Source organism: Drosophila teissieri, unplaced genomic scaffold, assembly GCF_016746235.2.
Source record: "Drosophila teissieri strain GT53w unplaced genomic scaffold, Prin_Dtei_1.1 Segkk14_quiver_pilon_scaf, whole genome shotgun sequence".
Classification (NCBI taxonomy): Eukaryota; Metazoa; Arthropoda; class Insecta; order Diptera; family Drosophilidae; genus Drosophila; species Drosophila teissieri.
Genome location: NW_025224994.1, coordinates 106,051 through 118,453, shown reverse-complemented (window position 1 = coordinate 118,453; position 12,403 = coordinate 106,051). Strand labels below are relative to the sequence as shown.

At 43.6% G+C, this 12,403-nt stretch overlaps 3 protein-coding genes across 3 annotated transcripts; all 3 read left to right on the top strand.

Moving 5' to 3' along the window:
- The first annotated feature begins 2,030 nt into the window (after window positions 1-2,030).
- LOC122625612 lies at window positions 2,031-3,557 on the top strand. Its single transcript, XM_043805699.1, has one exon. The coding sequence runs from the start codon at window positions 2,031-2,033 to the stop codon at window positions 3,555-3,557; it is 1,527 nt and encodes a 508-aa protein (XP_043661634.1).
- An 89-nt stretch (window positions 3,558-3,646) lies between these two features.
- Window positions 3,647-5,365, top strand: LOC122625611. The gene has a single exon (XM_043805698.1). The coding sequence runs from the start codon at window positions 3,647-3,649 to the stop codon at window positions 5,363-5,365; it is 1,719 nt and encodes a 572-aa protein (XP_043661633.1).
- Window positions 5,366-5,452: 87 nt separating this feature from the next.
- Window positions 5,453-6,121, top strand: LOC122625610. The gene has a single exon (XM_043805697.1). The coding sequence runs from the start codon at window positions 5,453-5,455 to the stop codon at window positions 6,119-6,121; it is 669 nt and encodes a 222-aa protein (XP_043661632.1).
- Window positions 6,122-12,403: the final 6,282 nt, after the last annotated feature.

Genomic DNA, 12,403 nt, shown 5'->3' with positions numbered 1-12,403 from the left:
TCAGTGTAGTCGTCAATGTTTACGTTACGTTACGTTATAGTGCTTTAAATTACCATGTTAGAATTTGGATAAGAATCAAAGGATTAATTGACAAAATAGACAAATCAATCGGCGCGAGCGGTTGATAAGCCTTAACTCAGGTAGCCAGGCTCTACACTGAACTACATAATTGCAATTTAGTAACTTGAAGGTTTAGTTTTGTTTTGGTTATATATATAATATTTTATTTTTTAATTTTACTCACCCACTGTTGGTTCTCGAAGAAGGCCTCCTTGTCGATGCGGTGTTGGGGGTTATTAGTTAGAAAACTTCAAACTATAAATGCACTATTTAGTTTTTTTCATAAGTGATAACTAAAATATAGGATTATTTATTTCATTTTTTTTGTATGCATTTTTTTATTTCATTTTTTGTTTATATTGTCATGATTAATTATTTTTATTTTTGATTTGAAGTATTTTATTTTTGGCATTGGCAACGAAACTTTCTTTTTCTTTCAGTGTACGATTTTACATTGGGTTGGCCAGCTTGTATTTCTTTTTTTCTCTTATTTTACTTATCACCTGCACACATTCACAGCTGTTGCGCTAGGCTGCCAACTCGTACTAGCGAACGAGTGGCAGATAGGAATTAGAAAAAAGAGAGAATAGAACAAAAAACAGATGAAAAATTGAAGTTGAAGATATAGCCACGAGGAGTTTAAGTGAGGAGAAATAATCAAGAATTGTCATTAAAATTTAACTATCAAACTAGCACCATCCGACTTATCATTTATACTCAAGAAAAAGCTCTTGTTTTTACATTTTGGCGACCGTGACAGGACTTGTGCTACGTTTTAGTTAATTTTGGTGATGATTGTGGTTACGTTCGACCCCATTTTTACTTTGCTCTAAGTCTCGCACGCGCATTTACGACCTTTGCCCTGCCAAACTCTCGTACATTCGCGCATTGCGTTCGCTGCCGGTCAACCCAGCGTCCGCATAGGATTTTCGCTAGTGCATTTGCGCACAACTGCATGCAGCGCAGCTGCCGGCTATATTCAAGGGTCTCCCGCCGCATCATTGGACATCGTTGGACATCCTCCAAGTGTCATCGCCATAGTTGGAGTCGACATCTCGGTCCTCCATCTATACATATTGCCCCCAGGAGCACCCCCATACATAACCTCATTCTGTCGCAACACTCTAGGTTGCACTCTAGGCTTGGCGAGCGAAAATTTTCCACTACATCTCGTCGTCTCGCTCGCTCTCACAGACCTTGTCAAGCAAGGAATTGCCAGATCGAAATTAAATAAAGTAAACAAACATCTGCAAAAATGTCTTCGCTGGAGCAATTTAAAGCTCAACGAACGAGTGCTCGAAAAAACCTTACACGTATGAGCAAATCAGTGGAACCTGGTTTGAATTTATCTCCGTTGGAATTATCTTGCCGTTTGTCGATTTTGGAATCGTATTTTAAACTATCTTTATCTACCCAGGAAGCCATAGAGCAGATGGAGCCAGCTGAGGCGCAGCGCAATACTCGCTTCGAAATAGAGGAACAGTTTATCCACGCCAAGGTTTGCGTTCAGGAGCAACTTGGACCAGACGCTAACAGCACCGGCATTCATGAATCTACGGTTAATTTTGGGCACACATCTGCAGTTAAGCTCTCGCGCTTACCATTGCCGACATTTGACGGCAAATACTGCGAGTACCAAAACTTTATCTTGTCGTTTAACCAAGTTATTGGCCACCAGCCATCCATGTCTAAGATAGAGAAGTTCAACCAGTTGTTAAACTGTCTTCGAGGACCTTGAAACGGTTCGAGCTTTCCAGGTGACCGCAGACAACTACACAAAGGCTCTGGACCGCTTAAAGCAGCGCTGTGACAACCCGACTCTCGTATTTTTGGATAACATATCGTCACTCTTCGCATTGCCAACTGTCGCCAAGTCAAATGGTCAGCAGTTGCGCAGCCTAATCGATAATGCATCCGCATTATACAACTCGTTGCGTTCGTTGAGCACCGAGCCATAGATTTGCGAGGCCATGCTCATCTCCATAGTTATGGGCAAAGTGGACCAGGAGACTAAGAGGAAGTGGAATGAGTCGCTGGACTACACTACGTTGCCTTCGTGGGACAAATGCGTTGGAGTCGTTGAACGTCATTGTCAATATTTGGAATCGGATAAGAAGCCTCCTGCTAAAGCCCCTATGAGTCAACCAGGTGGCCATAGGTCGCGCTCGCAGAGGAATCAGGCAAGTCTGTCCTTCAATTGCACCACACAAACTTGTAACATATGTTCACAGACAGACCACAAGACCTTTAGATGCCCAGAACTAATCAATCTCGCCCTAGATAATCGCCTCAATGCAGTAAAGCGCCACAAGCTATGCATTAATTGCCTTGGCAGGGGTCATCTTGTAGCCAACTGCCCGTCGACGCGGAGGTGCCACTCATGTGCACTACCGCATCACTCGCTGCTTCATCGGCCATCGCCAGGATCGGCCGCAGCTCCCTTGCCACTCCCTCAAGCGGAGCCTGTACAAGTTTCGGACGCAGTCGCGCATACTCACACGGAGTCTCGTTCCGACTGTGTCATTCTGGCCACGGCACTGATTCTGGTCAAGGATGAATCTGGAAGCTACAAAATAGGAAGAGCGCTTCTGGATTCATGTTCTCAGGTGAATTTCAAATCCGAGGAGCTTGCCCAAAGACTTCGACTGCCACGGAGCAAGCTCAACCTCGAGATTCGTAGCATTGGTGAGACACAAACGCGAATTAAACACCATGCAACCACCAATATCAAGTCGAGGCACAATGGATTCGAGTTGCTCCTTGATTTTTGCGTGACATCCCACATCGCCTATCATCCAGAATCGGAAATTGACATTTCTGCGTGGAACCTTCTGCAGCACTCATCTCTTGCTGACGAGAGCTTCAACAAGTCTCGTCGGATCGATCTGCTTTTGGGGACGGAAACCTTCTTCGATATATTGGCAGTCGGCCAAGTTAAATTAGGAAAGGATCTGCCCGTACTACAAAAAACACTACTTGGATGGATAGTGTCTGGTCGATGTCGAGCTCATCCCAGAACACTCCATCAGTACTCATCTATCGCATTAACAGAAATTGACCAAAAAATGGAACGGCTATGGCGCATCGATCATGTGGAGCCTCCTGAGATCACACTTACGCCAGAGCAGCGAAACTGTGAGGAGTTCTACACCAAAACGGTACGACGTAATTCAGATGGTCGATTGGAAGTACGACTTCCATTTAAAGATGAACCTACCGTTCTCGGAGCCTCATTCGACATTGCCAAAAGGAGATTCCTCTCCCTCGAACGCAGCCTATGCAAAAGGCCTGAGGTAGGGGCCAAATATGTTGAATTTATGCAGGAGTTTCAAAATCTGGGACACATGAGTCCCGTGAGCCATCCACAGTTAAACACTCCGCATTATTATATTCCGCACCACTGCGTGCTCAAGCCTAATAGCACATCAACAAAGCTCAGAGTGGTTTTCGACGCATCTTGCAAGACGACGTCCCAGAAATCGCCAACGACATTCTGATGGTCTGACCGACCATTCAGCCAGATCTTTATACACTACTCCTGCGTTTTCGGATACATCGCTATGCCATCACTGCTGATGTGGTCAAGATGTTCCGCCAAGTCTACATGTTTGCCAAGGATCGCAGATTCCAATACATTCTTTGGAGAACGTCGCCATCGCAACCATTGAGCACCTTCGAATTGAATACTGTAACTTATGGCACAGCGGCTGCACCGTATATAGCCATACGCAGTTTGTCGTATCTAGCCGACAAATTCATGGACAAATTGGAGATTGGAGCTAAAGCCATCAAATCGTCTTTCTATGTGGATGACTTCCTAGGTGGAGCGGATACGGTAGAGGAGCTACATCAAATCAAAAGGGAAGTTACAGCGATTCTACAGGATGGCCAATTAGAACTCGCAAAATGGCATTCAAATCACTGCAAGTTTGTCGATGTCGCTACAGTCAAACATTTGCAGTTGGACGACGAAATGCTAACCAGCACGCTTGGCCTAAAATGGGACCAAGTAGGGGACACATTCATGTTCTCGTTCTCGCCAAGATTCGATTCGGACCACGTCACCAAGCGCTCGATTTTGTCCATAGTCTCTTCGCTGTTTGATCCGTTGGGATTAGTTACTCCCATCATCATAGTGGCAAAAATTATCCTCCAGGAGCTGTGGCTCCTAAAACTATTTTGGGACGAGTCAGTACCCCAAGGCATTCATACAGCTTGGATGTCCCTGCTTGCATCGCTTTCGTCGTTGGAGTCTGTAGCAATACCACGATATTGCCTCCAATCAATGATACATACCTTTCAAATACACGGCTTTTGTGACGCCTCCATTCGAGCGTATGGATGCTGCATCTACGCCCGCACAATCGGATCAGATGGGCTGACCAAGGTGCAGCTAATCACATCGAAGTCCAGAGTTGCTCCCACCAAGAAGCTATCTCTGCCGAAATTAGAACTGTGTGGAGCACATTTGTTAGCACAGCTCTACAAAAAAATCATTAGAATCCTCGCTGACAGAAAGCCGACTTCGTTCTTATGGTGCGAATCTCAAATTGTTCTACATTGGAATCGCCAACACTCGGCCACCTTATCAACCTTTGTCGGCAATCGAATTGCCGAAATTCAAGAACTCACGTCAGATTGCCACTGGAGACATGTTCCTACTCACTGCAACCCGGCTGATATCTTGTCCAGGGGCTGCACTATCACCAAGTTGGAACAATCGATATGGTTCGAGGGACCTGAGTTCCTAGGCCAAGATCATCAACATTGGCCAAAGGACAGTCGAGACAACAGTGACATTGATATGGAAACTGTCCAACTGGAGAAGAGAAAATCAGCCTTTGGCGTACACACGACTAGTAATCAACTGCTTGAAGGAATCTACAAGATCAGTTCGCATCATCGCTGCCTACTAGTTATCGCTTGGATGTACAGATTTACTCAGCGCTGCCGTAAACAAACGCCATTCCAATCACCGTCGCCGACGCCAGCAGAACTGATGCGGGCGCTACATTGCATCGTCTGGAATATTCAAACTATTCACTTCGCTCAAGGGATGTCCTCGGTGCTGAAGGGCCATCCGATTCGCACTAACCTTAAAAATCTTAGTCTCTACCTCCAGGTTACAGATGGCTTCCAAATGCTAAAGGTCGGAGGGCGCCTGGAGCTAGCAGACTACCCAGGAACCATCCTGTGCTGCTCCCAGCTAAGGATCCATTTGTGTCACAGTTCGCTCGACATCTTCATCTACAGAACTATCACGCCGGTCCACGGACGCTCTTCGCTCGTTAGAAAACAGTTCTGAATAGTGAATGCAAGGGACTTGGCGCGACAAGTCGTTCGCTCATGTATACATTGTCGCCGCTATCGACCAACTTTCGAAAGGCAGCTAATGGGCCAACTGCCTAAAGAGCGGATCACACCATCTAGACCATTTTCAAGATGCGGAATAGACTTTTGCGGACCAATCAACGTCTATTTGCGCATCCGGGGTAAGCCGCCTACCAAGGCCTACTTAGCCGTCTTCGTTTGCTTTGCCACGAAGGCGATACATGTCGAAGTGGTATCGGATCTCACGACGGATAGCTTCATTGCATCACTAAAGCGTTTTATTGCCCGACGCGGACTTCCCTCGGACATATTCTGTGACAACGCTACAAATTTCGCAGGAGCTAACAACAAGCTCGAATCGTTGAAGCAGTTTCTGTTTAAAGACGAAACAACAAAAACAATCCACTATTTCTGTCGCTCAGAGTTCATTAACTTCCACTTTATTCCACCCAGGGCTCCACACTTCGGGGGCATATGGGATGCTGCAGTAAAAAGTGTCAAGGGACTACTCAATCGCACTCTTCGAGACACCAGGTTAACCTTCGAGGAGTTAGCCACTGCAGCTGCTGACGTCGAGGCGATCCTGAACTCTCGCCCGTTAACGCCGCTCTCATCAGACCCAAACGACCTGGCCGCTCTCACGCCTGGCCACTTCTTAGTGGGTGACGCACTCCGAGCACTACCGGAACTTCCACCAATCGACGACAACCTGGACAAGTTGGATCGATAGAAAAGGGTCAGCGCACTCAAACATCACATCTGGAGTCGCTGGAGCCACGAGTACATCAACGAGCTCCAAGTTCGCGCAACCTGGACGAAGATCTTCAGCGAGTTAAGCCTGTCTATTCGCCAGGTCCCGACGGAATTCCTGGCAGTGTGCTTAGATTCTGTGCGGAAGTCTTGTGCAAACCTCTACTAAAACTGTTTAACTTATCTTTAGAATCTACACAGTTCCCCCAAATATGGAAGGAGTCCTTTGTGATCCCTCTCCATAAAAAAGGTAGCAAATCGGATGCAAGCAATTACAGAGGAATCTCCAAATTGTCTGCTATCCCTAAGCTTTTTGAAAACGTTATCACTCCTCATTTGCAGCACCTTTGTAGGTCAATTATTTCACCATGTCAGCATGGTTTCATGAAACGCAGATCAACAACTACTAACCTTCTGGAGCTAACCTCCTTCGTAGTACAGGGTTTCAAAAATAATCTTCAAACAGATGTCATTTATACGGATTTTAGTAAAGCATTCGACTCTGTTAATCATTCACTTTTAATAAAAAACTTGATTTATTAGGTTTCCCTGTTGATCTCCTAAATTGGATTCTAAGTTATCTGAATGGCAGGACGCAACGGGTCCTCTTTAAAAATTCTCTTTCTTGTATTCTCCGAGTCACATCCGGCGTCCCACAAGGGAGCCACCTAGGTCCGCTCCTTTTTACCTTATTTATTAACGACCTTCCCTTAATAATAAATCATTCGCGTGTACTAATGTACGCTGATGATGTAAAATTATGCTTGCAATATAAGGACATTTCTCGCCATTTGGACTTACAATCCGATCTAGATTGCTTTCAAACATGGTGCCGTGATAACGTCTTAAACTTAAATGGCTCTAAGTGTAAAGTTATGACCTTTTGTCGTGCCAACTCAATGCACGCAACTTACACTTTAAGTGGGTGCTCTTTGGACAGAATAACACATGTTGATGATCTTGGTGTTCTTCTGGACCCTAAACTTAAATTTTCAGACCATATTTCGTCTATTGTCAATAAGGCCAGGGGTGTGCTTGGTTTTATAAAACGGTGGTCAAAGGAATTTGATGATCCTTACATGACCAAAACCTTATTTATTTCTCCATTCCGTCCGATCCTCGTGTATGGATCACCTGTTTGGAGTCCACAATATGAAGTTTACTCGGACCGCATTGAATCGGTTCAAAAGAACTTCTTACTTTTTGCCTTACGGCGCCTTAATTGGGATGCAAACCGTAGATTACCTCCTTATTCGAGTAGATTAATGTTAATTAACTTACCCTCCTTAGCTAACCGTAGAACGATGCTTGGAACAGTCTTTATTTTTAACCTTATTCGTGGTGAAGTGGATAGTCCCGACTTGGTTAGTCGGCTAAACTTCACTGTTCCAAGCAGATTTACTAGAAATTACGTACCTTTAATTTTAAATCATTGTAGATCTAACTATGAGTTGCATGATTCCTACAGAGTATTATGTTCTGACTATAATAGATTCTATCCTATTATCTCTAATTCTGACTCTCTGCCGTTTTTAAAGCGATCAATACTAACATACTTAACGAATTCTTAGATGTTACTACTAGCATACATATATTTCCTCGTCCTTTACTGTCTTCTATATCGCGTCTATCTTCCCGCGATTCGAGCCGTACGATACACGGCAGCGCCCCTCGGTCGGTTGGGCGGGAGGTGTAGCCGTGGGACTCGCGCAAAAAAAAAAAAAAAAAAGACTTCACCAAATTTGGCTGTCAACGACATGGTCATCGTTCACGAGGATAATCTTCCCCCACAACGGTGGCTTCTTGGGCGCATAGTCAGCACGATCGCAGGAGCGGACAACATCGTGCGTGTAGCCGACGTACGCACTGCCAAGGGAATCATCCGCCGCCCTATACGGAAACTCGCCTTATTACCTGTCTCTTGAAAGTCAATCGCATACTTTCAAGGGGGCCGGTATGTTGGGTCAAAACCCAATTAGAATAATCTTGTATATTTGAATTCCGCGCTTTTTGAATGATGTTAACATAACAGCTCTTGCGCTAGGCTGCCAACTCGTACTAGCGAACGAGTGGCAGATAGGAATTAGAAAAAAGAGAGAATAGAACAAAAAACAGATGAAAAATTGAAGTTGAAGATATAGCCACGAGGAGTTTAAGTGAGGAGAAATAATCAAGAATTGTCATTAAAATTTAACTATTAAACTAGCACCATCCGACTTATCATTTATACTCAAGAAAAAGCTCTTGTTATACCCGTTACTCGTAGAGTAAAAGGGTATACTAGATTCGTTGAAAAGTATGTAACAGGCAGAAGGAAGCGTTTCCGACCATATAAAGTATATATATTCTTGATCAGGATCAATAGCCGAGTCGATTTGGCCATGTCCGTCTGTCCGTCTGTCTGTCTGTCTGTCCGTCTGTCCGTCTGTCCGTCTGTCCGTCTGTCTGTCCGTCTGTCTGTCCCAAAACTGCCACGCCCACACTTTTGAAAAATGTTTTGATATTTTTTCATTTTTGTATTAGACTTGTAAATTTCTATCGATTTGCCAAAAAACTTTTTGCCACGCCCACTCTAACGCCCTCAAACCGAAAAAAACTGTCAGTGTTGAAGACTCACCTTCGCACTTCCACTAGCTGAGTAACGGGTATCAGATAGTCGGGGAACTCGGCTATAGCGTTCTCTCTTGTTTTTACACTAGTTTTGTAAGGGTTTTTATTTCTATGTAGGTTTTCTGTAGATTTTGTCCTGCGACCTCCGAACAAATTGTCTCCCAGCAGAGGTAGCTGACTCCAGCCGAACTTTTGGGTCGGCGTGGAAGGGGTTAAAATTCAGCTTCGTTTCCTCGGCTAACTGCGGGAATATAACTCATTCATTTCGGGCAATTTTTTCCCAAAATTACTTGGATATTTACCCAGTGATTTTCTTTTTTAGTGGAATCGATCGACCTGGCGATTTCTCGCTGTGTAGTCGACGATAAAAATAACACGCGTGACCTAAACGTGCACAACTGTTATTATAATTTGGTATTTTTTTTGAAATTTTCATTGAAATATTTACCTTGCTGACACGGCAATCCACGGGCATTTATTAATTGCCTTTATTAATTTCCTTTTAATCTTGATGCCGAAATAAACGCTGGATTAAAGTTGGGAGCACATGTGATTGTACTCTCCAGTTCTTTTTTCTTGATTTGCCTTTGTGCTAGGTCTTATCTCTGCTGGGACTGAACTTATCAGCTTGACGATCGTCGTAAGAAAAGATCGAAGCTAGATGCTGGGGATCCGAAGAACCCTTATCCGAATCAATATTCACCAGCTGGTCAATTGCCATTTAGATGACGTTGCCAGATAAGGTTCCGATAATTATTATCGCTACTAACTAAGGCGCGAATTTCGGTGATATAAAAAAAATCTTGATATATGGGGATGTACACCACCAGATAATCTAACGAGAGGGTCGAACGAGGCACGATTAGCTGGAATTAGCTTCGTAAGTCCTTAGCGTGGTATGTACCGATTTCTTTGCCTTGTAAATTTTCTAATACATAGTAGGCTGTTCCTATTTTTTTCTTCACTCGACACTTTGAAAACTGAGGCCCTAATTTCTTATTAAAATTCTTCGAGAAATTACTTAGGTAAAAGTTTCTCTTAAACACTTCTTGGCCTTCTTTGTACGAGACCGGCTTGGATCGCAAATTGTATTGTGTCGCATTACGTTCATAAGCCGTACGGCTATTTTGTTGTATATTTTCTCCTAACCAATATAGTTTATCCTGGCAACTTAACAGTGGAGATTCTTCTAAGAGGGATAGCTTTCTTAACAATTTATAATCGCTGGCATGATTAATCATATTGAATCCGAACAATGCCTTATAAGGTGAGCATCCAAGAGCTTGATGCAGAGAGGATCGTAATGACGATGAAATGCTAGTTAAATTGGTATCCCATTCAGTCTGATCCGCTCTCAGGTAGGATCTTATCGCAGCCAATAAAGAGCGATTAACCCGTTCCGCAGCGTTGCTCTGAGGGGAGTATAACGCTGTGAAAGTGTGCTTGATTCCAAACTTCCAAAAGGGTCAGCGCACTCAAACATCACATCTGGAGTCGCTGGAGCCACGAGTACATCAACGAGCTCCAAGTTCGCGCAACCTGGACGAAGATCTTCAGCGAGTTAAGCCTGTCTATTCGCCAGGTCCCGACGGAATTCCTGGCAGTGTGCTTAGATTCTGTGCGGAAGTCTTGTGCAAACCTCTACTAAAACTGTTTAACTTATCTTTAGAATCTACACAGTTCCCCCAAATATGGAAGGAGTCCTTTGTGATCCCTCTCCATAAAAAAGGTAACAAATCGGATGCAAGCAATTACAGAGGAATCTCCAAATTGTCTGCTATCCCTAAGCTTTTTGAAAACGTTATCACTCCTCATTTGCAGCACCTTTGTAGGTCAATTATTTCACCATGTCAGCATGGTTTCATGAAACGCAGATCAACAACTACTAACCTTCTGGAGCTAACCTCCTTCGTAGTACAGGGTTTCAAAAATAATCTTCAAACAGATGTCATTTATACGGATTTTAGTAAAGCATTCGACTCTGTTAATCATTCACTTTTAATAAAAAACTTGATTTATTAGGTTTCCCTGTTGATCTCCTAAATTGGATTCTAAGTTATCTGAATGGCAGGACGCAACGGGTCCTCTTTAAAAATTCTCTTTCTTGTATTCTCCGAGTCACATCCGGCGTCCCACAAGGGAGCCACCTAGGTCCGCTCCTTTTTACCTTATTTATTAACGACCTTCCCTTAATAATAAATCATTCGCGTGTACTAATGTACGCTGATGATGTAAAATTATGCTTGCAATATAAGGACATTTCTCGCCATTTGGACTTACAATCCGATCTAGATTGCTTTCAAACATGGTGCCGTGATAACGTCTTAAACTTAAATGGCTCTAAGTGTAAAGTTATGACCTTTTGTCGTGCCAACTCAATGCACGCAACTTACACTTTAAGTGGGTGCTCTTTGGACAGAATAACACATGTTGATGATCTTGGTGTTCTTCTGGACCCTAAACTTAAATTTTCAGACCATATTTCGTCTATTGTCAATAAGGCCAGGGGTGTGCTTGGTTTTATAAAACGGTGGTCAAAGGAATTTGATGATCCTTACATGACCAAAACCTTATTTATTTCTCCATTCCGTCCGATCCTCGTGTATGGATCACCTGTTTGGAGTCCACAATATGAAGTTTACTCGGACCGCATTGAATCGGTTCAAAAGAACTTCTTACTTTTTGCCTTACGGCGCCTTAATTGGGATGCAAACCGTAGATTACCTCCTTATTCGAGTAGATTAATGTTAATTAACTTACCCTCCTTAGCTAACCGTAGAACGATGCTTGGAACAGTCTTTATTTTTAACCTTATTCGTGGTGAAGTGGATAGTCCCGACTTGGTTAGTCGGCTAAACTTCACTGTTCCAAGCAGATTTACTAGAAATTACGTACCTTTAATTTTAAATCATTGTAGATCTAACTATGAGTTGCATGATTCCTACAGAGTATTATGTTCTGACTATAATAGATTCTATCCTATTATCTCTAATTCTGACTCTCTGCCGTTTTTAAAGCGATCAATACTAACATACTTAACGAATTCTTAGATGTTACTACTAGCATACATATATTTCCTCGTCCTTTCCTGTCTTCTATATCGCGTCTATCTTCCCGCGATTCGAGCCGTACGATACACGGCAGCGCCCCTCGGTCGGTTGGGCGGGAGGTGTGGCCGTGGGACTCGCGCAAAAAAAAAAAAAAAAGACTTCACCAAATTTGGCTGTCATCGTTCACGAGGATAATCTTCCCCCACAACGGTGGCTTCTTGGGCGCATAGTCAGCACGATCGCAGGAGCGGACAACATCGTGCGTGTAGCCGACGTACGCACTGCCAAGGGAATCATCCGCCGCCCTATACGGAAACTCGCCTTATTACCTGTCTCTTGAAAGTCAATCGCATACTTTCAAGGGGGCCGGTATGTTGGGTCAAAACCCAATTAGAATAATCTTGTATATTTGAATTCCGCGCTTTTTGAATGATGTTAACATAACAGCTCTTGCGCTAGGCTGCCAACTCGTACTAGCGAACGAGTGGCAGATAGGAATTAGAAAAAAGAGAGAATAGAACAAAAAACAGATGAAAAATTGAAGTTGAAGATATAGCCACGAGGAGTTTAAGTGAGGAGAAATAATCAAGAATTGTCATTAA